At 32.2% G+C, this 25,610-nt stretch overlaps 1 protein-coding gene across 1 annotated transcript; it reads left to right on the forward strand.

Moving 5' to 3' along the window:
* The first annotated feature begins 6,966 nt into the window (after positions 1-6,966).
* Positions 6,967-20,523, forward strand: LOC107791110 (amine oxidase [copper-containing] gamma 2). Its single transcript, XM_016613107.2, has 5 exons — positions 6,967-7,777; positions 10,029-10,705; positions 11,501-11,614; positions 18,607-19,154; positions 20,096-20,523. The coding sequence occupies exons 1-5, from the start codon at positions 7,156-7,158 to the stop codon at positions 20,304-20,306; spliced, it is 2,172 nt and encodes a 723-aa protein (XP_016468593.2). The 5' UTR covers positions 6,967-7,155; the 3' UTR covers positions 20,307-20,523.
* The last annotated feature ends 5,087 nt before the right edge of the window (positions 20,524-25,610 follow it).

A 25,610-nucleotide genomic window follows, 5' to 3' on the forward strand; every position in this document is an offset into this window, starting at 1 on the left:
TTTACTAAATGTTAATTTGTGGGTGTATAAATTTATTTTAATTATTCAAGAGTTTTTGTTTAAATTAAAATGGAAAGGGAAGGAGGACACTCGGTATTGGACCAGGAAATTAAACAAAAATAGGCCCAAAACGAGTTGGCCCGATGAGCAAAATGGCCCGTCTCCTTAAAGGGGTCCAAACGGCATCGTTCTGTCCCGTCTAAGCTGGGCCGTTGATCTCAAATGGATCAACGGCCAGGATCAGACCCCAGATCCTTTAGCATGACCCGGTCCATCCCCCTACCCAGTCTTTACCAACCATCAACCCCCGAACGACGTCGTCCCTCTTCAATGAGTAGATCCTGGCCCTTGATCTCACATGATCCGACGGCCAGGATCTAAACCTCAAAATCATATATAAAGCCCAACTTGGTTACCCCGCCCCCTATCCAAAACACCCCCCGGCTTCATCGTCTCCCTGACCAACCCTAACACCCAAACCCTAGCCGCCACCCCACCCCTTCGCCTGAAAGCCGGCGGCAACGGTGCCGTTGGCCATGAGTCTAACACCCCTGAACCACCATGACCCCCCCTCTCCAAATCCACACTCAGCTTACCTCGAATCTTCCCCGAACGTCTCGAATCTTCATTCGAAGATCCGAGACCAAACCTAGATCTACACCAAACCACCCCATATTCACCCTAGTCACTCCCCTAACGTCCCTCAGGCCTTAATCAGCTTTGGTTCCAGTCAAATGCAAGCAGAACTTGTCGAATCCTAAACCTGAGTTCAAGAATACTAAAAAACCAAACCTGTTTCGTTTGAGGTAAGTGTCCGATGTAATCGTCTTTTCTTTCCTCTTGTTTAGGTTTATGCATATGTTTGTGGATTTGTTCTAGATTATTTTTGATTATTTTATGTCCGTCTTCAAAGACCCTTTTGTTTGGTCGATTTCTTTTCTCAAATGTTAGTTGAGTGTTATAAGATGTTTAGTCGCCTCGATTGATGTTGTCGACCAGTTAAGTTTCATAAACTCCATGTTAAATGCCCCGAGTTTGGAAATAAATTGGTGCTTTGTTTAGTCTGTGATGTTTGTCTATTAATTGTTACGTATATTAGTTCGTATAGTCGACCTGAGTAACGTCGTCAAATAATTAAGTATTGTAAAGTTCCATTGTTGTCCGAAAAAGGCCTGAAACACTCAGTTTGTTTTTGTTTTAAGTTTAGTTGATTAGCGACTAATTAGTATACGTTATAACTCGCAAAGTCGAGTCGACACATGTTTGACGTTAGTTTCGCAGTATTAAATAACAAACGACCTAACTCTTACTGGCTGATTTTGTTGATTGTTTGTGTTGGACTGATTATAGGTTGGTTTGTTAGCTGTGGGGGGTTCGAACTAGTTCTCAAAGGGTCATAACTGACAGATTCAATAGAATGAAAGGATGGGGCAAAACAGCAATGATCCAGGGTCTGTTGGGTGATCTTGGTTGGGAAAAGACTGATTAAATATTCAGGATTAATGGGCTATCAGTTGTTTAATCAGAAATGCTATTAATCTAGTATTAGTAGGGACAAAACATAAGAGTATGAGAGTTTAATACTTAACTAAACCCATGACTCTTGAATAGAGAAATAGGCCAGGCGTGGGGAACCAAATAACTGGCATCAAGAAGATGCCTAGGCATGGGGAATGAAGGGGATGGGCAGACCTTAGGCTGGAAATTCTAGGCAGACCTGAGGGGGTTCTCTTTTAGGTTATAAATAGAGCTATTTTTAGCTAAGAAGGGGCTGGACATTTTTTAGTCTTCAGAAAGGTTTTAAGTTGGAAAAACTGAAAGAAAGAAAGAAAAAGAAAAATTTCAGAATATTGTAACCAAACATTGTCTGAAAACTACATAAGAGTTCAAGTTGGTCAAGCTGTCTTTGCCAATTGTTGTTGGTTATCTGCCGAGCTGTTTGTGATTGTTGAACTGCTGGTGTTGTTACATTGAATACTCTGTTTTTCTGCTGGATTCATTGTTCTGTTTCTGGGATTGTTTGTTTGTTGCTCGACCACTTGTGAGCTTCATCATTGTTGGCGGGTTGTTGTTGCTGTGTTGTTGCTGTGTATCTGCTGTTGCTGTGTTTGTTGCATACTACTCAGCTGATCATTCTACTTCTTCTTTTGCTTTGCTATTACCAGGTACACGATTAATACACTGTCAATGTAACTTGAAAGTTGAGCATGGATACAAAAGAGAAGAGTTGAAGATGTTTATTTCATACATAGATTGTTATATGGAACATCATTGTAATGCATAATAGTTTACATTTCTGTTTGGATACTGGCATTAGCCCTCATACTTAGCAAAATGACAATTGTAGGGTAACTTGATATTTTAGTATGTGTGTAGGTTGATAGATGAAAGGTTTGACAGTATACTAGGTTATAGCTCAGAAACTAGTTATGTCTGTGATTAACATGACCATGAATGCATGAAAGCTGTCAACCATTAGTTAATCTTCTTCCCTTTTGATCAATTGCCTTGTTATACTGATAAACTACATCTTAGAACAAAGAACCAGTTCAGGGCCTCAACCTCACGAAGGTCGAGCCCAAGTTGAAACGGGCTAAGCAGGCTTTCACCGGAAATCACTGGCTCAGGCCTGGCGAATCCCGCATAAGCTGGGTTTGGGCCCATGAGGTCCGATTGCTCGCCCATGGGTGTGGCCCTATTTTTGATTTTTGTTTGAAAAAGCATTCGGAATCCTGCTGTAAATAACTATAAACATGTAATTAACTAGGGCTATTTCTGCTTTCAACTGGTAGAGACAAATGCAACAAGAAACATAGCCGCTATAGGATACCCTTTAAAATAAAAAGATGAGATGAGCCTCGACCAATAAAGAACGCACAAGCTGCGGGGCCCTCGTTAAATGTATATGGCAAAGCATTCAGTTTCCGGGGCGGACCGTTTAGCAAATTCCACGGCCCTACCAAAAATAACAATACGCTAGTCGCTTTAGGCGCGTATCTTAATAATCTTACCTTCTTAAACTCGGGTGCGCATTTCATGCGACCCAAATCCAAATCCTAAAACATTGAACAAAAATATGTTCCGGACAGCGGGCGCATTTCATGTGACGCGAGCTAAAGACATGTTTTACGCAATGTTCACGTTTCTTTTAAAATAATAATAATAAAGCGGTAAAAAGTTAAAATTGGCACATCGGTTCATAAATGTATTAAAATCAGATAAATAAGCCGAATATAACAGTTGAGCGACCGTGCTAGAGCCACGGAACTCGGGAATGCCTAACACCTTCTCCCGGGTTAACAGAATTCCTTATCCAGATTTCTGGTACGCAGACTGTAATATGGAGTCATTCTTTTCCTCGATTCGGGATTAAAATTGGTGACTTGGGACACCATAAATCTCCCAAGTGGCGACTTTGAAATAAACAAACCAATCCCGTTTCGATTGTCCTTTAATTGGAAAAAACTCCCTTGTACCCTCGCGGGTGCGTAAAAAGGAGGTGTGACAGCTCTGGCGACTCCGCTGGGGAATTTTATCTAGAACCACTGGTTCAGGGTTAGAAATTCGAGCTTAGATAAATTGTTATATTTGGTTTTACCTGATTTTTAGATGTTGAGCCTAATGTGCTAAATGCTGCTTTTACCGCTTTGATATTACGTGAACTGTATATAAACTGTGCCGAAACCCCTATCCTTTCTGAGTCTTCTAAATCATGAAGAAGGGCGTACTTCGTACGACTTCTTTTCTGTATAGTGTCAAATCCCAATTTAGAACGAGGTTCGGACAAGTTGCTAAGCCGGTGAAGCTTCTGTATTCCCGGTACGCTGCCCCCCTCGGCTCGAGCTGTCCGCTCGGGTAAGCCAGGTCTAGAACAAACACCCAGGTTCTGAACCTAGAATAACTCAACTTCATGCCGGATCCCTAGTAGGAACGCTTATCTGCATCATGTGCATTTTTGACTTAGGGGACTCAACACAGGGGTTGGGTCCGGCTAGGAATAGCAACCTGAAACAGAAAAGGCCATCCTGATGCATCCTGCTCACTGCTTGTGCATTTATTTGCTTCGAACATGCATGATGACCGGTTTCGAATGTTGGGAAATTTTTACAAAAACAAATGACAAAGTTCAAATAGAAGAGAAAATGGGTATGTTTTATTTTAATAGTTTGGTTTTACTAAAAACAAAGGAAAAGAGAAAAGAGAAAAATAGCATGCTAAGAATGAGGAATGAGTTTTTATTTTAATTTGCTTTGTTTTCAAAAATATATATATATATATATATATATATATATATATATATATATATATATATATATATATATATATATATATATATATATATATATATAAACTAGTTAGTTTATTACCCGAACTACGTCGGTTTGATTCTCACCGGATGTGGGATACGTAGGCAACCCTCATCGGGTCCAACTCCCTGTTTCATTTTACCAATAATGATATACAACAAAGTATATATGTATAAATATATATACACATGTATATATATATACATATATTGTTTTTTTCGAAGATTTTTTGTTTGGAATCAAAATAAAGATTTTTGCTTTCGCCTAAAAACACCTTAATAAATGTGCAGGATGAGCACAGAGCAAAATGAACCGTTCTCGGCCCTCAGCGAGGTCCCTCTACAACTCCACATGTGGTGGAATGACTTGGAAGTCGATGGCAAAGAGATAACGGGAAGAGTATTGGGAGGTTTTGTCGATTTGCTGAGTGTTAGGCCAAGGACAAATATTCTTGAAGCTCTAATACCATTTTGGTTATAGCTGAGGTAGTTAGGTATTGTAACAATTTGGTTATAGTTGTTTCTCTCTTGCCGGGATGTTTGTTTCAATATTATTGTTCCCTTGCCGGGATTCCTTATGATTATTGTTGGCTTATAAATGGGAGCGGGCGGTATGCCTACCACAAGATATAATGAAATGGGAGCGGGTGGTACGCCTGCCACGAGATAAATGAAATGGGAGCGGGTAGCACGCCTACCACGAGATAAATGAAATGGGAGCGGATGGCACGCCTGCCACGAGATAAATGAAATGGGAGCGGGTGGCACGCCTGCCACGAGATATAATGAAATAAGAGCGGGTGGTACGCCTGCCACGAGATATAATGAAATGGGAGCGGGTGGCACGCCTTCCACGAGATATAATGAAATGGGAGCGGGTGGCACGCCTGCCACGAGATACAGGAAATGGGATCAGATTGCACGCCTGCAACAAGATGTGAAAAGAAAGTGAAATCTGCCTTTGTTTTCCCTATTCTTGTTAGTGGTTGGATTTTGATTCCTTTATAGTTCTCTTGATATTCTGTTTTTACCTGTTATTTCCCGAAGCATGTTTCCCCTCCCATCTTTACTTGTTTATTTCCGTATTTCTTTTTCGCTATATATATTTGAAATGTACAAGTTTATTTGGTAGTCTGGTCCTAGCCTCGTCACTATTTTGCCGAGGTTAGGCTAGGTACTTACCAGCACATGGAGTCGGTTGTGCTGATACTACATTTTACACTCTTTTGTGCAGACCTTAGTGTTGTAGACTTCGGACCGCAGTGAGATTGCTGAATCTTGTTCATCAGGCGACCCGAGGTAGCCGTGCAGACGTTCATAGGCCTTGGCGTCTCCTTCTATCTACCTTCCTGTTTCTTACATGTATTTCCAGAGACAGTGTCGTATTTAATTCTTTCAGACCTTTATTTGTAGTATTCTTAGACCGTCTGTGAAGCTATGTCACCAATTCTGGGTAGTCGAGACTCAAACAGTTGTATTAGATATTCATGTTCAGATAGCTTATTGTTTCTTTCTTCCGCTCATGTTAAATTCCGTTGTTTAAATGTTATTATTTCGAAATTGTTAATGAATATAAAATTGGTAAAAAGATAAATTATGCAATTAATTGGCTTGCCTAGCTCGTACTAGCAGGCACCATTACGATTCCCGAGGATGGAAATCTCTAAAATATATAATACTCCGTTATAGAACAAATTTCTTAAGTGTTTTACTTTATATAATAATTCTCTCTGTCCGAAAACCAAGTGTTTTGCTTTATGTTTTTAAGTTGTTCCAAACTTCTATTCAATTTGCATAACACATTTATAGCCTGTTTGGCCAAGCTTAATTTTGGTCAAAATTGTTTTTCTTTTTGCCAAAAGCATTTTTGGCCTCAATTTGAGGTGTTTGGCTAGAAGGAAAAAAAATGTTTTTGAAGAGAAGCAGAAAAAAGTAGCTTCTCTCCAAAAGCACTTTTTTGAGAAGCACTTTTGAAAAAAATACACTTAGAAGCAGTTTTCTAAAGCTTGGCCAAACACTAATTGCTGCTCAGAAGTGCTTTTCAAACTAATTAGCCAAATACAAACTGTTTCTCACCAAAAGTACTTTTGAAAAAAAGCACTTCTCAAAATAAGCTGATTTTTGCAGCTTGGCCAAACGAGCTATTATTCCCAACTAAACTCTTTTGTCGGCGTTCTTTATATTATCATGGAAATCTTTTGCAATTTATTTTAATAATGAAAAGGTTCAAATTCTTTAATACAACAGAAATTAGGAGGGAGGAATGATTTGTTTCTCATAATTAACAGCAGCAAGTTTAACGAAACTGGGCTGTTACCCTTCTATTTCATGTACAGTAAAGTAAAATATTAGTAAACGTACATATGAATGATATTGTTACATTATTACCAAAACTTCCCTGTCAATAATATGCGTGAAAAGCAACGATCAACCCCATAATGACGAAATGAGTAGATATACACTACCATCTTGGTAAAGTTTGATACAAAATATACTTTGATGAAGACATGCACTAAACTTTTATCATACAAGCTAAGTTAAGAAGCAATAAATTAAAGATCATAGCATATCAAAATGACAGATTCCAAAAAGAAAAAAAAGATACCGAGAAAGAAAAAAATTCATAACCTATAAATTAACTTCATCTCTCATACGTAAGTTGGCACGTCGCATTCATGCAATAACCATAATATATTTCTATACTTTTTCTCTGTTGTTTCTGATTTTTCTGTTTGTCTGTTTGTACACTACTTCTTTAGCTAGCTTTGTGTATATATTTAACACCGTAGCTAGCCACCACATGTACCAGAGTAGCAGAGAAAAATTAACAAAATTAAACATCAGTAGAAATGGAAGGAAGAAACTTCCTTAGATATCTTTTCTTTCTCATGAGCATAATCTTGCTCTTATTTTTCACTTTTTTAAATTTACCATCTCCTCTTTCTCACACAACTGAGTTGTTGGACTGCACCACTTACTCCCCATGGTGCAGTTCAAGAAAACCTTTTTTTCTCCGAAATTCCAATAAAGACAAAAAACACTACGCCGATTTCCCAAATCACCCTTTAGACCCGTTAACCATACAAGAAATTCAAAAGGTGAAAAAAATTATTAACTCCCTCGATGATTTTAAAGTAAAGGGTAGTTATGTACTTCACTCTGTGGTACTTGAAGAGCCAGAGAAAGAGGTGGTGTTGAATTGGAGAAAAGGCCAACGGCTTCCGTCGAGGAAGGCGTCGGTCGTTGCACGTGCACACGGTGATGTGCACGTGCTCACCGTGGATATTGAGGCGGATCGTGTGACCCGCCGTGAAATGGATCATCTTTCGGGTTACCCGATCTTGACTATCGAGGATATGATCACGGCGACTGCTGCCCCGCTTGGTAACTCTGATTTTAACCGTACGATTATTCAGCGTGGAGTTGATTTGGGTGATCTTGCTTGTTTGCCTATCTCCACTGGTTGGTATGGTGAGTGTCAATTTTCTTATATTACAAGTTTGATGGTGAAATTCTTACTATATATCGTTACAATTTAGGTGTGTTTGTTTTTGGTTTGAGCATGACATGATAAAGTTTTTGTCTTATTGTATTCAATAAATTGGCAAAACGGAGATGAACTTGTATTTAATGAATTAAACATTGTTTAAAATGAAAGTAGAGGTGAACCTATTATATTTTTAAAATTATAAATTCAGTCTTATTTTTTGTTATAGTTATTGTAAATTTTTATACATAGTAAATTTATACTACACATGAAAAGTGATGAACTCAGATGAACTCGATGTTACAAAGTTGTATCTGGCTGATATACCTTTTTTTTAATTATAATAAACTTGGAGAAGTTTAGTATATGGAAAGTTTTCATTTTGGTGAAAGTGTTTCCGATTTTTAAACAACTAGTTTTAGAGTACGCGCTTTGCGCGTGTAGTTATATCAATGAGTATATAATTTTAAAAAATTACGTAAATATTATTAAATAATATATTTGAATTATTGAATAAAAATTAAAAAAATAATTTATTTATTTTTAATTTGGGATTCGAGCCTTTACAATGATATAGAAAATAGAGATACTTTTTTAAACTCCTTCTTACTCGAATAACATCTTTTTCTCTTCATCGATGTTTTCACATAATATTTAAAAATTATATTTAATTATTAGAAAAATAGTTAATTAAGTACATACATCTTAATTTAATAGTAAGAATATATAGTGTCCTCCCCTTAGAATTATAAGTTGAAACATATTTCATATAAAAATTGTCGTAAACAAATATAAGCAAAAGACAATGTAATACTGTTATTTCTCCCCAAACAATATTTTATGTTAAGACAATGTAATATTGTTATTTCTCCCAAACAATATAAGTAAATGATAATAGATCTTTGTGGTCTGGGCCTTACCTGGACCCCGCACATATAGTGCACCGAGCTTTCTTTAATATTTATTTTAAAGTCCTAAATATTAGGACTTCCTACATAATTTAACACAAGAAATATTTTATAACCAAATTAGTTGATTTCAAAGTAATGTATTACGATAATAACTAAATTACGATTTTGTCTAATGTGAATTTTAATTTTAAATGATAAAAAAAGCGAACAATATTTCATTAAGGGCCTTCGTGTATTTAATATAGATAGATAGAACGATATGTAAGTTATTATGTATTCTAGAAATTAATCAATTTAGTAGTGTACTTGATTAATCTTCTCTTCTTCTTTTTTTAACGTTTTAATTTAAAATCCTACAAATGATATGGAGATTAGACGTGGTAAAAAGAGAGTATTGTTTTTCCTTTTGAAACAAAAGTCTTTATTGTATTAAAATCACGTCTTCCTATTGCAAATAAAATTGTAATACAATCTAATAAGGAAAGATTAACAAATTAATTCTAGTTGATTTTAAAGTTCTAACTTTAGGAAAATTAGCATAAATGGTAATTGAATGTTTATTCCTAAATATTAGGAAGGCAACTGAAATTACAATTTTATCTAGTGTAAAGTCGATTTTTTAAGGGTAAAACAGTCGAACGACATTTCGCTATGGGCCTTCGTGCTTTTAATATAGTATAGATAAAAAAAAAATTAAAACAATACAAACATCTTTTTGGCGAAATGACGAGAGGTAAAAATTATTCTCACTGATGTGTACATGCACTAAATTATACCATCATAGTTAAGTAATAGATCAAGCTAATAAATAATGTGTATTAGTAATTAATTTCGGTTTGATGGTGACCTATGTGAAGATACTTATATAATTGTTGAGTTGTACAATGATCAGATTTTGGATAAGTTTTTTCCATTATCAGTTGTCTCCCTTTTTGTTTTGTGACATCAGACATTAGATACTTTTCTGCGTACTGCAATATTTAATATGTCCTTGGTACCTCGGTATGTAATATATATAAGCAGTGGAGCCAAATTTTAAATGATGTCAAAATATAAAGAAATAAACTCACCAAAGTATCAATATATAGTATATATATATTTATTTATTTTTAAAATTACCTATCTACACACTATAAATTTCCAAATTTCCGACGAAGGGTATCGGTTGACGCCCTTAGGCGCATGTGGCTCCGCCACTGAATATAAGTATATTAAATATACTCATTATTACTTATTGTCTGGTTAATGATGAGACACATACTTAGCGGTTTTAATATATACAATTGTCCATTGTTAATTAATTTTGCTTTATTTTAATTTTCAGGAAAAGTTGAGGAGAAAAGAAGAGTAATTAAAGTTCAGTGCTATACAATGAAGGACACAATTAATTTCTACATGAGACCCATTGAAGGACTAACAGTACTACTCGATTTAGACACCAAACAAGTTATACAAATTTTAGACGAGGGAAAGAACATACCAATACCAAAGGCCGCCGACACAGACTATCGTTTCTCTACTCAAAAAAATACACAAAAACTAAACTTACTCAAGCCAATATCTATCGAACAACCAAACGGTCCAAGTTTCACTATAGAGGATAACCATATAGTGAAATGGGCAAACTGGGAATTTCACCTTAAACCCGACCCGAGAGCCGGTGTGATTATATCCCGGGTCATGGTCCAGGATCCGGATACGGGGAAAATGAGAAATGTGATGTACAAAGGATTTACATCGGAGCTTTTTGTACCGTATATGGATCCTTCGGATGCATGGTATTTTAAGACGTATATGGATGCTGGAGAATACGGGTTCGGGTTACAAGCTATGCCACTTGACCCGTTAAATGATTGCCCACGTAATGCATATTATATGGATGGTGTGTTTGTGGCAGCTGATGGAACGCCATATGTTCGTTCGAATATGATTTGTGTGTTTGAAAGCTATGCTGGTGATATTGGATGGCGACACGCTGAATCTCCTATCACTGGTTTGCCTGTAAGTGATATAATATTTTTAGGCTAATTTCAATTAGCGGCGGAGCTAAAATTTTTACTAAGGGGTATCAAAATATAAAAAAAATAAGGAAAATTAACATATATAGTATATATACATAAAAATAATTTTTTGACCTAGCTAAACAATGTAATTTTCCGATAAAGGAGTATGAATTGACACCCCAAAACACAAGGTGTTAGAGTAGTTAATGTTTGATAGGAGTATTTGAGAAGAAGTTGTTTTGTCCCTTATTAGAAGTTATGTATTCAGCAGAATTTAGTAATTTTGAATTAAATCTTGTATTTGTATTAAAAATTCTTTAATATCTATAAATAGTTTATTTTAAATCAATAAGCAAAAAGAGAAGTTATGGGGGAGGGGTATCAACAATAGAAGTTATGTATTCGGCAGAGTTAGTAATTTTGACTTAAATTTTATATTTGTATTAAAATTTTTTTAATATGTATAAATAGTTTATTTTAAATCCAATAAGTAAAAAATTTATAATTTAAAACTAATAAACTTAAAATCTTGAATTCTATATCCCGAAGGGGTGGGGACACAAATTAGCTTGATCTTGTGCCATTTTGTAACTTCATGACAAGTACCATTCATTTGATCAATCGTCTTCACATTTAGCGGTTCAGCTAGAACTACTTAAATTTGTCTATACATTATTTGTCAACACTCAACACTGGTCACTGAACAAGTGTTCTTTCACATTTGTTTTTTTAAATTAAGTTATGTTTGACGTTTTCTGATTGTTATTTTCCGTTTGCATGAGACTTTGGACAGATTCGAGAAGTGAGGCCAAAGGTGACGTTAATGGTGAGAATGGCAGCGTCAGTAGCAAACTATGATTACATTGTGGATTGGGAGTTTCAAACGGATGGACTTATCCGAGTTAAGGTTAGCACATAATCTTAGAATAATATACTTACAATTTATATATAATATGTGTATAATCGATGAATATTCTATGTATACTGATAAAATAAGTAAATAATAGTAAGTCTGCCGACTACTTGTGTAAAATCTTATACTCACTCTACATGTCAATTAAACAAAATTAAAATCCTTTCATTTACCGTCCAAAACTCTATCAAGTAACAAGCATAAACTAGATTATCAAAATTTAAAGGTATTCAACTAAATTATTCTTATTGTTTCAAAATGAATAATTAATAATTCTAGGCCTTCTTTAGTTGCAAAGGCGGAATAAAAAATAAAAAATAAAAACTCTCTTCTTGGTTTCTGGAAGTGATAGATACTTTGGGCCATTTTTTTAAAGCTAAAATGACAGATAAAAGGACCTGAAGGAATAATATTTACTTGATCTGCATCTATCTAATTAAGCATTTTATTTTTTTAATTTGTTTTTTCAATAATATTATAAACATCTCCTAATATTTGATACTAAAGTAGTTTTCTGTATATATGTTACTCCCATTGTTATCTTTGTATACCTAATTTAAACAGAAAATAGATTTAATCTTTTATTTTTCAAAAGTAAAGTTAGAATCCGACAAAGAGTTAATGCAGGAAAACCAACCGGTAGAGTATTATTGGTAGCAAACTACTCCCTCCGGTCCAAAATAAGTGATTTTTTGGCATTTTTCTTGTGGTCCAAAATAAGTGATTTTTCCATATTTCAAAAATGAATTAATTATTTTTTTTCTGTATTGTCCTTAGAGTAAATAGTGTTGGAATATGTGTTAGGAGTATTTATGTGAGATAATAAAGGTTAATATGGTCAATTCTATTACTAATTAATGGTAAAAGGTGATTTTCTTAATCTGTGTGAAAACATCCAAAAAATCACTTATTTTGGACCGGAGGGAGTAGCAAATAGCAATCACATCAATTTAGTTATAAATCGAAAATAACGAATCTATGTATATTGTATTAAAAGGAGGGAGTATGCATTGTGGTTAAGCTAAGTGACAAACTAAAATGAAGCCACTTGACAATTTTAGGACAACATTAATAATTAGAAATTATAAATAGAAACATAATTAATGGAAGTAGTTTAATGAATCTTATACATAATCTAAATAAATCTTAGATAAATCTAATCTTTATATCAATATCTATATTTATATTTATATGTATTTTTGTATCTATATCTATATTTATATCTATATATTGATCCACTCATAGATATTCTTCTATATTAGCTAGAAATATGGAGGTAAAAATTAATTAAAAACTATAATAGAAAAAAATAAAAAATATATAAAGACGTAAATTGAGATAACTTATAACTATTTATACTTTGGAGTAAGTTAAATAATATTTTTATAGCAGAAATATTTTATTACTACAACATTTAGATATAATGTGTTCAAACAATTAAGAAAATATTTTTCTATGATTAATATTTGAATCGAGTGCAGTTAGTTTAAGTTTGAAAGTATAACATAATTTTTTGAAAATACGGTCCAATTAAGCAAATAGAATGATAAAAATTATTTGAATTTGAGATGAGAAAGTTTTTTTATTTTTATCTATATTATATTAGAATGAGTGTGGTATAAATAGATATTAAATTCAAACAAACTAATAAAAATTCACATGACAATGTAATAATATTAGGTATTGAATAATATAAAATCAAAAATAAAGAATAAATAGAGAAAAATAAAAAATCATATTTTGTATCATAGAGAAAAAGGGTAAAACTTATTGAAATTTGAGATGAGAAAGTTTTTAATATTATGATAAGAAAAGTCATAATATACGTCAACTTAACTCAAGTCTAATAGATAAAATCAAAAATTAAAAATATTGAACAATAAAAATAAATTAGAGATAATGTAAGGACATTTATAAATCATAAGTTTAGAAAATAAAATAAAGTAAATATTCAATTATTAAAAAAATTTCCTTAATTTAAATAATTTAAAATTTTTGAGCAATAGTTTTTTAAAAAAATGAATATTTATTTTATAATTAAAAAATTATATATTTATCTTATATTTTATTAAAGAAAAGTAGTTGATAATGATATTAAATAAAGTTACAAGTTAAGAAAAAGCCACATAAAACGTAATAAGACTATATATTAGATTAAAAAAATAGCAAAATTATGTTAAATTATTAAAAATTTACTATTAGAAATGAAAGAAAAAGACTATTTGAATTTGAGATTAGAAAGCTCTTAAAACTATGATGAAAATGCACAAATTATGGATAATACCACGAAATTGTAGTTTTATTTATGAAAAATAAAATAAAAAATAAAAATAAAATTTTAAAAATACAAAATAAATTTCTAATAGAGGTAATTTTACTAATAAAAATTAAAAAATTAATTTGTATCTTAAAACGGAAAAATAATTATGTAAAGAAATAAAATGACAGTGAAATATTACTATAATGTTTAGATATAATATGTTCAAACAATTAAAAAAATATTTTTCTATGATTAATATCTAAATTGAATGTAGTTAGTTTAAGTTTGAAAGCATAGCATAATATTTTGAAAATGCGGTCCAATTTAGAAAATAGAATGATAAGAATTATTTGAATTTGAGATGAGATTTTTTTTTGTTTTTGAAAATATTACGTAAAGAAATAAAATAAGTAAAAATATTACTATAATATTTAGATATAATGTGTTCAAACAATTAAGAAAATAATTTTTTATGATTAAAATTTTTAAAAATACAAAACAAATTTCTAATATTTGTATTTTACTAATGAAAATTAAAAATTACATTTTATCTTATAGCTAAAAAGGAAAGAAAATTTAACTGCATCTTAATACAAAATTAATTATAAGATAACTGAATACATTTGGAACATGATAATCAAAAAACATATGTATTAATATTTTAGACTAATTAAAAATTAAAATTTAAAATAAAATATGATATTATTTTGGTTATAGGTAAAACATTAATATAAAAATTAATTAAAATTTATAGTAGGGAAGAGAATGTATAAAAAAATAGAAGTAGTGTGAGGATACTTATACTTTAAATTAATTTAAAAATAAATAAAATAAAATAATTAAATTATATTTAAAAATATTACTGATAAATTTGTGATTAAAATATTCTGAATAAGAGGATATAAGCACAAAATTATAGCAAATTTCTAGGATAAAATATTTATATTTATTAAATACTATTAAAAGGATAATAAGCAAGACATTAATTAATTATTAAGCTAATAAAAAATTATATGATAGTATAAGAATATTAAATAATAAATAATATAATAACTATAAGAAAAGAATAAAAAGATAAAAGAATTTACGTAAAAATGATGTGATGAATAAGACATATTTGATTTTAAGATAAAACTAAAGTGATAGTAAGAATTTTGTTAAAATAATATTATCTAATGTGCTCAACCAAGACAGATCACAATATGACATGTTTAGTATTCTTTAATATTGATAGCGAAATGAAATGCAAGTACTAAAATCAAGGGGTTAGGTTGCTACAAATATAAACAAAAAATAGGTTGTCTACTACGAGATTTGAATAATAATTCCATATTCTGCTTCATAATTAAATTCTCATGTTATATAATTTTTATCTGAGTGGTTTATATTTTAAGGTTATTTGCACATAATTCAAACAACCTACATCGCAATTTGACATGATTTGTTCGCGCATCGCGTGGGTACTAATACTAGTATATTATAGTAAAAGGAGAGTAGTATGCATTGTGGTTAAGCCAAGTGACAAGCTAAAATGAAGTCGCCTGGAAATATTAGGACAACATTAATAATTAAAAATTATATATAGAAACATAATTAATGGAAGTAGTTTAATGAATCTTATACATAATCTACATAGATCTTAGACAAATCTAATCTATATATCTAATTTATATGTATATTTTTATCTATATCTATATCTATATTTATATTTATATATTGATCTACTCATAGATGTTTTTCTATATTAGCTAGAAATATGGAGGTGAAAACATAATTAAAAACTATAATAGAAAAAAATAAAAATATATAAAGACGTAAATTGAGATAACCTATAACTATTTATACTTTGGAGTAAGTTAAAATATAAAATAAAACTAAAATTTACTTAAGATATTAAGGATTTATTGAGTTTAAAAATTAAATAATTTCAAGCAGCAAAATAAGATCTTATATAAAGTATACAAATTATTTATAAGGTAAGAGAAAACTTAAATAATCAACAAAAGATATTTTAATAACAAGAATAATAAATTCATATTAATATTGATAAATCGTGCAAATGAATATTTTATACGTAAATATTACTACAACATTTAGATATAATGTGTTCGAACAATTAAGAAAATATTTTTCTATGATTATATTTGAATTAAGTTCATTTCGTTTAAATTTGAAAGCATAACATAATTTTTTGAAAATATGATCCAATTAAGAAAATAGAATGGTAAAAATTAGTTGAATTTGAGATGAGAATGTTTTTAAATTTTTATCTATATTATATTAGAATGAGTGTGGTAAAAATAGATATTAAATTCAAACAGACTAATAAAAATTCACATGACAATGTAATAATATTAGGTATTGAATAATATAAAATCAAAAATAAAGAATAAATAGAGAAAAAATAAAAATTCAGATTTTTTATCATAGGAAAAAGGGTAAAACTTATTTAAATTTGAGATGAGAAAGTTTTTTATATTATACTAAGAAAAGTTATAATATAAGTCCACATAACTCAAGTCTAATAGTTAAAATCAAAAACTAAAAAAATTGAACAATAAAAATAAATTAGAGATAATGTAAGGACATTTATAAATCATAAGTTTAGAAAATAAAATAAAATAAATATACAATACTTTAAAATATTATTCAATTTTAAATAATTTGATTTTTTCGAACAATATTTTTAAAATAAAAAAAATATTTATTTCATAATTAAAAATATTATATATTTATCTTATATTATTAAAGAAAAGTAGTTGATAATGATATTAAATAAATTTACAAGTTAATGAAAAGCCACATAAAGTGTAATAAGACTATATATTAGATTAAAAAAATAGCAAATTATGTTAAATTATTAGAAATTTACTATTAAAAATTAAAAGAAAAGACTATTTGAATTTGAGATTAGAAAGTTCTTAAAACTATGATGTGAATGCTCAAATTATGGATAATACCACAAAATTGAAGTCTTACTTATGAAAAATAAAACAATAATAAAAAATAAAAATTTTAAATTACAAAATAAATTTCTAATATAGGTAATTTTATAAATATTAAATTTGTATCTTAAAACTAAAAAAGAAAGAATATTTATGTAAAGAAATAAAATGACAGTGAAAATATTATTACAACATTTAGATTTAATATGTTCAAACAATTAAGAAAGTATTTTTCTATGATTAATATCTTAATCGAGTGTGTTAGTTTGAGTTTGAATGCATAGCATAATTTTTTAAAAATGCGGTCCATTTTGGAAAATAGAATGGTAAGAATTATTTGAATTGGAGATGAGATTATTTTTTTGTTTTTTAAAATATTACGTAAAGAACTAAAATGACAGTAAAAATATTACTATAATATTTAGAAATAATGTGTTCAAACAATTAAGAATTTTTTTCTATGATTAAATAAAATTTTAAAAGTACAAAATAAATTTCTAATATTGGTAATCTTACTAATGAAAATTAAAAATTAAATTGTATCTTATAGCTAAAAAAGAAAGAAAACTTAACTGCATCTAATACATAATTAATTATAAGAGAACTCAGTACATTTGAAACATGATAATCAAATAACTTATGTATCAATATTTTAGACTAATTAAAAGTTACAATTTAAAATAAAATATGACATTATTTTGGCTCTAGGTAAAACATTAATATAAAAACTAATTAACATTTGTAGTAGGGAAGAGAATGTACATAAAAAAAATAGAGGTAGTGGGAGGATACTTATACTTTAAATTAATTTAAAAATAGATAAAATAAAATAATTAAATTATATTTAAAAATATTACTGATAAATTTAAATGATTAAAATATTATGAATAAGAGGATAAAAGCATAAAAATATACCAAATTTCAAGAATAAAATATTTATTTTTATTAAATACTATTAAAAGGATAAAAAGCAAGACATCAATTTAATTATAAGCTAATAAAAAAATTATATGATAGTATAATAATATTAAATATTAAATAATACAATAACTATAAGAAAAGAACAAAAATAAAGAATTTATGTAAAAGTAATGTGATGAATAAGATATATTTGACTTCCAGATAAAAATAAAGTGATAATAAGAATTTTGTTAAGATAATATGATCTAATGTGCTCGAACAAGATAAATCACAATATGGCATGTTTAGTATTCTTTAATATCGACAACGGAACGAAATACAAGTACCAAAATCAAGGGGTTAGGTTGCTACAAATATATATTAAAAAAATTGGTTGTTCACTACGAAATTTGAACAATAATTTCATATCATGTTTCATAATTAAATTCTCACGTTATATAATTTTTATCTGAGAGGTTTATATTTTAAGGTTATTTGTACATGATTCAAACAACCTACATCGCAATTTGAAATGATTTGTTCGCGCATCGCCGAGTAGTGATACTAGTTATAATAAATTGGAAAGTACTTTTTGTGGTTTTGGTGATTAGTCACATCTCAGTATCAATTCCAAGTTGAATCATTAAGTCATCGAGATTCTTCTTTCCCCATTAAGATCCCTTTGATATTAATTTTGTTCTAACTCATAAATAGTACTAGTACTAGTGACTTATCATAAATTGCATAAGTAGTAATTTGTTTGGTGATTAGTCACATCTCAATATCAGTTCCAAGTTGAATCTCAAGATTCTTTTTCCCTCATTAAGATTCCTTTAATATTAATTCTAACGATTTTTCACATCTTGTTATACTTGTCATAGGTGGGACTAAGTGGAATATTGATGGTGAAAGGCTCTCCATATGTGAACATGAATCAAGTGAACCAAAATGAGTATCTCTATGGCACTCTCTTATCAGAAAACATAATTGGTGTAATCCATGATCATTACATAACTTTCCATCTTGATATGGATATCGATGGATCGAACAATTCTTTCGTGAAGGTAAATCTCCAGAAAGCAACAACTTCTCCAGGCGAATCGCCACGAAAAAGTTACTTAAAAGCTGTTAGAAATGTGGCTAAAACTGAAAAAGATGCACAAATTAAGCTCAAGTTATATGATCCTTCAGAATTTCATGTAATTAATCCTAACAAGAAGTCAAGAGTTGGAAATCCTGCTGGTTATAAAATTGTTCCTGGTGGTACTGCTGCTAGTTTGCTTGACCTTGATGATCCACCACAGAAGAGAGGTGCTTTTACTAATAACCAAATTTGGGTCACTCCTTATAATGAATCTGAACAATGGGCTGCTGGCTTGTTTGTTTACCAAAGTCAAGGAGATGATACTCTTGCTGTTTGGTCTAACAGGTAAAACACATTATTCCCTCTTATACATTGATAGTTCAGTAAAAAGCACAGTTCAATGCACAAAGTATTCAGCGTTTACGCAGGGTCCGAGCACTACTAAAAAAAATTAGAATTAGCTACGAACTTCGTCGATAATCTGTCACTAAATCGCTCGTAGCTAACAATTTTTTTTGATAATTTGTTGCTAATCTGTCACTAAGTAGGATTAGCGAAGATTTTGTTGTTTAGCTACAAAATTTACCCGTCGCTAATTCCAGTTTTCTTAGTAGTGGGGAATAGTTGCACCCCAAGGGGGTGTGATGTAGGTAACTTACTTTGATGCAAGCATCAATGGCCGATTACATATCTCGAACCCATGACCTATAGGTCACACGGAGACAACTTGATCGTTACTCCAAGGCTCCCCTTCAGATTGATAGTTCAGTCACCTAAAATATAATTACAGGTAATCGTCCATAAAAAATGAGACAATGACCTGAAAAATAAGGCATGTTACTTGCTACAACAGGCTAAAATACACTGGTAGTGTAAAAGCTCAGGAGTAAACACTATTTTAAAGGGCGACAAAATCCAAAGTCTGATTTGAGGTAAAAGGAAAATTATTTGAGGTGGAAATTCCATGACTGAACTTCTAACCTCGTCTCCAGACTCCTGAGTTAGAGTTGTAGCATAATATATAGTTGTAATTTCAAAGTGTATTGCTTAGGTGAAGTATTTGAAATTATGGGATAAAAGAAAAAATATAGTAAACAAATTGAAGGGAAAAAAAGGATCATAGCATCCTTAATATTGTGATCTTTCATGATGTGAACATCTATATAAATTGCAAAATAAGAACTTTCCACACACCCTTTTATTAGTTTTATTTGACTTTAGATAGAACTGTTTGAATTGGCTTGGAAATTTTAGAGTAATTAACACTCTTTCTTTGTATTTTGCAGAGACAGGCCAATTGAGAATAAAGACATAGTGCTGTGGTATACATTAGGTTTCCATCATATTCCATGTCAAGAGGACTTCCCAATTATGCCAACAGTATCATCAAGTTTTGAGATAAAGCCAGTGAATTTTTTTGAGAGCAACCCAATTCTGAGGATTCCACCTAATTCTCCAAATGACCTGCCAATTTGCAAAGCTGCTGCTTCTGCTTGATCATCAGTGTGTTCTTTCTCTTGTCAAGTGTGCATAATATGTATAAAAGAAGGCGATAGACTTGTATTTTAGTCTCAAAATTTCATGAATAAAAAGTGAACTAGTTAGTTAATTAGTTGCAATTTCATTTCTGATGTTATTATTGTAGGAAAATGTTGTGTTTGACTGGGAATTGAACACAAACAATGAAACTTTGAAAAATGGGATTGTTAACAAATAGTTGGCCAGCTTTACTGTTTACTTTTTTTATCCGGTACACATAGATTATACATTAATTATACACAACTATACATATATTATACATCGGCCGGCCAGATTTACTGTTTACTTTTCTAGCCGGTACACATATATTATATATTGATTATACACAGTTATATGCACATTATACATATATTATACATCAACCGGCTATTTTTAATTTAAGAGATTAGGTGGACATCTATTTGGGTTAGTTCTTCTTGAAAATTTAAGCTATATGAGACAATTTGTATATTCATATATAAATGGCCTAAATATTTAAAATTGCAATAGATGTTGAAGTTTGGCAAAATGTCAAAGTCCCACATTGGTTGGGAGTTAAGTTTGGAGGGGATTTTTCCCCTATAAAAGAAGGCCTAATGTTTAGGATTGAGACACACCTCTCATTTGCCTTCTCATCTGTTTAAGGCATTTGTATCTTCTCTCTTTAGTATTATTTCACTTGTATTTTTGGAGTGGAATAAAATATTGGTTGTGTCCGAGGAGTAGGCAAAATTAGCCGAACCTCGTAAATTCTGGTGTTTCCTTTATTGTTGTTTTATTGTCTTATTTATTATTTGGTGGCTGTCATAATTTTTGGTATAGTAGTTGTGACTTATTCACACTCTATACATTTGGCTTCCGCAACAATTGGTATCAGAGCCAAGGTACTGTCTAAGTATGCTCTGTGGTTGCAGCTTAGTCTGATCTTCCACACCAGAAAGGAAATAATCTTGATTTGTGTCGTCAGCTATTAAATAATATTTGTGTCAAAGATGGGAGACAATAAACAAGAAGAATCTACATCAAGTGTCAACAATACGTCATCATTGGCATCTTCGCTTATGACAAGAATTGTGTCAAATGCGAAATTTGCGGTCGAAATATTTGACGGGTCCGGACATTTTGGGATGTGGCAAGGCGAGGTTCTAGATGTCCTTTTTCAACAAGGGCTAGATCTGGCCATTGAAGAAAAGAAACCAGATGTTATTGGAGAAGAAGATTGGAGAATTATCAACCGTGTTGCTTGCGGTACCATTCGATCCTACCTTGCTAGAGAGCAGAAATATCCATACACAAAGGAAACTTCTGCATGTAAATTATGGAAAGCACTGGAGGATAAATTTTTGAAGAAAAACAGTCAAAATAAATTGTACATGAAGAAGAGACTGTTTCACTTCACCTATGTTCCTGGTACCACGATGAATGAACATATCACCAGTTTCAATAAGTTGGTTACAGATTTGCAAAATATGGATACAACTTATGATGATGGTGACTTGGCCTTGATGTTGTTGGCGTCACTTCCTGATGAGTACGAGCACCTTGAAACTACTCTACTCCATGGAAATGACGAAGTTTCTCTCAGAGAAGTTTGTTCGGCTTTGTACAGCTATGAACAAAGAAAGCGAGAAAAACAGAAGGGCGGAGAAGGAGAAGCACTATTTGTGAGGGGTCGTCCTCAAAATCAAACGAGGACAAAGAAGGGAAGATCCAAGTCAAGATCCAGACCCAGCAAAGATGAATGTGCCTTTTGTCGAGAAAAAGGACACTGGAAGAAAGACTGTCCGAAGTTGAAGAATAAGGCCAAACATAACAATGGAAAGGCCATTATGGATTCAAATGTAGCTGATTGTGATGATTCAGACTTCTCATTAGTTACAACAGAGTCATCAACATCTTCAGACATATGGTTGATGGACTCGGCTTGTAGCTATCATATGTGTCCCAACAGGGACTGGTTCGTGGAATTTCAAGAAGGAGAATATGGAGTCGTCCACACAGCGGATAACAGCCCTCTTACCTCATATGGCATTGGTTCAATACGATTAAGGAACCATGATGGAATGATCAGAACATTGATAGATGTTCGATATGTACCGGATTTGAAGAAGAATCTCATCTCTGTGGGAGCCCTAGAATCAAAAGGGTTCAAAATCATTGCAGAAAATGGAGTGATGAAAGTATGCTCCGGTGCACTAGTGGTAATGAAGGCTAATCGGAAGAATAATAATATGTACCGCTATCGTGGCAGTACAGTTATTGGGACAGCGACAGTGACATCCAGTGACGACAAAGAGGCAAAAGCAACCAAGCTATGGCACATGCGCTTGGGACATGCTGGAGGAAAATCCTTGAAAACTCTATCAGATCAAGGATTGTTAAAAGGAGTAAAGGCTTGCAACTTGGAGTTTTGTGAGCATTGTGTCAAAGGGAAACAGACAAGGGTTAAATTTGGTACAGCGATCCATAATACTAAAGGCATTTTGGATTATGTACACTCTGATGTTTGGGGTCCTTCCAAAACACCTTCATTGGGTGGGAAGCACTATTTTGTAACCTTTGTTGATGATTTTTCTCGAAGAGTGTGGGTGTATACAATGAAAAACAAAGATGAAGTGCTGGGAATTTTTCTCAAATGGAAGACGATGGTGGAGAATCAAACAGGCAGGAGGATCAAGTGTATTCGCACAGACAATGGAGGTGAATACAAAAATGATCATTTCAATAAGGTCTGTGAAAATGATGGCATCGTCCGACACTTCACTGTTAGACATACACCACAACAGAATGGAGTGGCAGAACGTATGAACCGGACCTTGCTGGAGAAGGTACGGTGTATGTTGTCCAATGCTGGCTTGGGCAAAGAATTTTGGGCTGAGGCAATTACATATGCATGCCACCTCATTAATCGTCTACCATCTGCTGCTATTGATGGCAAAACACCATTTGAAAAATGGTACGGAAAACCTGCTGTAGATTATAACTCTTTGCACGTGTTTGGCTCAACTGCATATTATCATGTGACGGAGTCAAAATTGGATCCAAGGGCAAAGAAGGCTATTTTTATGGGAATTACTTCTGGAGTCAAAGGATATCGCTTATGGTGCCCTATGACAAAGAAAGTAATATTCAGCAGAGATGTTACCTTTGATGAATTTGCTATGGTAAATAAGGTAACAGAAGATACCAAACAAAATGAAGGTGCTTCTAAGCAGGTGGAGTTTGAGGGAAAATTTATTTTTCCTACACAAGAAGCAGAGGAGGAAACAAATGAAGATTACCCTCTGGAAGGAGAGCCAGTAGATGAGATTCCAACTCAGGAATCTCAACAACAACTTGAATCAATAGCAACCAGCAGGCCAAAAAGAACAATAACGAAACCTGTTCGTCTCATAGAGACGGTTGCTTGTGCAACCTCAATTGTAGCTGATGATGTTCCTACTACTTACAAAGACGCTGTCCAAAGTTCAGAAGAAGATAAGTGGAGGATTGCCATGAATGATGAAATACAGTCCCTTCATCAGAATCATACATGGAGATTGGTCAATCTCCCGAAGGGAAAGAAAGCAATTGGGTGCAAATGGGTATTTGCAAAGAAAGAAGGATTTCCTAACCAATTAGATGTTCGCTACAAAACAAGATTGGTGGCCAAAGGATATGCTCAAAAGGAGGGAATTGATTACAATGAAGTGTTTTCTCCAGTTGTAAAACATTCCTCCATTAGAATTATGTTGGCTTTGGTAGCACAATTGGATTTGGAACTAGTTCAGATGGATGTAAAAACTGCGTTTTTACATGGAAACTTGGAGGAGGAAATCTACATGACTCAGCCAGAAGGATTCAAAGTTGCTGGAAAAGAAAATATGGTGTGCAAACTTGAAAAATCGTTGTACGGATTGAAACAATCTTCTAGACAATGGTACAAGCGATTTGACGAGTTTATGTTGCAGCAAGGGTACAAGAGAAGCAAATACGATCATTGTGTGTATTTGCACAAGCTTAAAGATGGTTCCTTTGTATATCTTCTCCTATATGTTGATGATATGTTGATAGCTTCCAAGAATTTGGAAGAAATTGATAAGTTGAAGATTCAACTGAAGAAGGAGTTCGAGATGAAGGATTTGGGTGAGGCAAAGAAAATTCTTGGCATGGAGATAATTAGAGATAGACGTTCAAAGAAACTCTGTTTATCTCAAAAGGAATATTTGAAGAGAGTACTTCAACGTTTTGGCATAGATGACAAGACTAAGCCAGTTAGTACTCCACTTGCTTCCCATTTTAAGCTAAGTACTACTATGTCGCCAATGGATGAAGCTGAACGAGAGTATATGTCAAAGGTACCATACGCAAATGTTGTTGGTAGCTTGATGTATGCAATGGTTTGCACAAGGCCTGACATTTCACAAGCTGTTGGAGTTATTAGCAGATATATGCACAATCCAGGGAAGGAGCATTGGCAAGCTGTGAAGTGGATTCTACGGTATATTCATAATACTGTAGATGTCGGGTTAGTTTTTGAGCAGGAAGACAATCAGTCTGTAGTTGGATATTGTGACTCAGATTTTGCGGGTGATATGGACAAACGAAGATCAACTACTGGTTATGTGTTTACTTTTGCAAAGGCACCAGTTAGTTGGAAGTCTACTTTGCAGTCAACAGTTGCTTTGTCTACAACAGAGGCAGAGTACATGGCTATTACAGATGTTGTGAAAGAGGCAATTTGGCTTCAAGGATTGCTAAAGGAGCTTGGTGTTGAACAAAAAGGTATCACAATTTTTTGTGATAGTCAAAGTGCTATTCAATTAGCGAAGAACCAAGTTTATCATGCAAGGACGAAGCACATTGATGTTCGGTATCATTTCGTACGAGAAATCATAGAAGAAGGTGGAGTCACGGTGAAGAAAATTCATACTACAGAGAATCCTGCTGATATGCTGACAAAGGTGGTGACTGCGGTCAAGTTTCAACATTGTTTGGATTTGATCAACATTGTTGAACACTGAAGATTGAAGATGAAGACACAACCAAAATTTGTTATTGAGAGAGAATTGAAAATGTGGAATTTTGCCAAGGTGGAGATTTGTTGAAGTTTGGCAAAATGCCAAAGTCCCACATTGGTTGGGAGTTAAGTTTGGAGGGGATTTTTCCCCTATAAAAGAAGGCCTAATGTTTAGGATTGAGACACACCTCTCATTTGCCTTCTCATCTGTTTAAGGCATTTGTATCTTCTCTCTTTAGTATTATTTCACTTGTATTTTTGGAGTGGAATAAAATATTGGTTGT

The sequence above is a fragment of the Nicotiana tabacum genome, chromosome 1 (genome assembly GCF_000715075.1).
Source record: "Nicotiana tabacum cultivar K326 chromosome 1, ASM71507v2, whole genome shotgun sequence".
In the NCBI taxonomy this organism is placed as follows: Eukaryota; Viridiplantae; Streptophyta; class Magnoliopsida; order Solanales; family Solanaceae; genus Nicotiana; species Nicotiana tabacum.

Bases quoted from the DNA above. Each gene is read 5' to 3' on its own strand.
- LOC107791110 (XM_016613107.2), top strand. From the start codon at position 7,156: ATGGAAGGAAGAAACTTCCTTAGATATCTTTTCTTTCTCATGAGCATA. The intron at 7,778-10,028 runs GTGAGTGTCAAT...TTTAATTTTCAG, and splicing joins TATCTCCACTGGTTGGTATG to GAAAAGTTGAGGAGAAAAGA. The intron at 11,615-18,606 runs GTTAGCACATAA...TACTTGTCATAG, and splicing joins ATGGACTTATCCGAGTTAAG to GTGGGACTAAGTGGAATATT.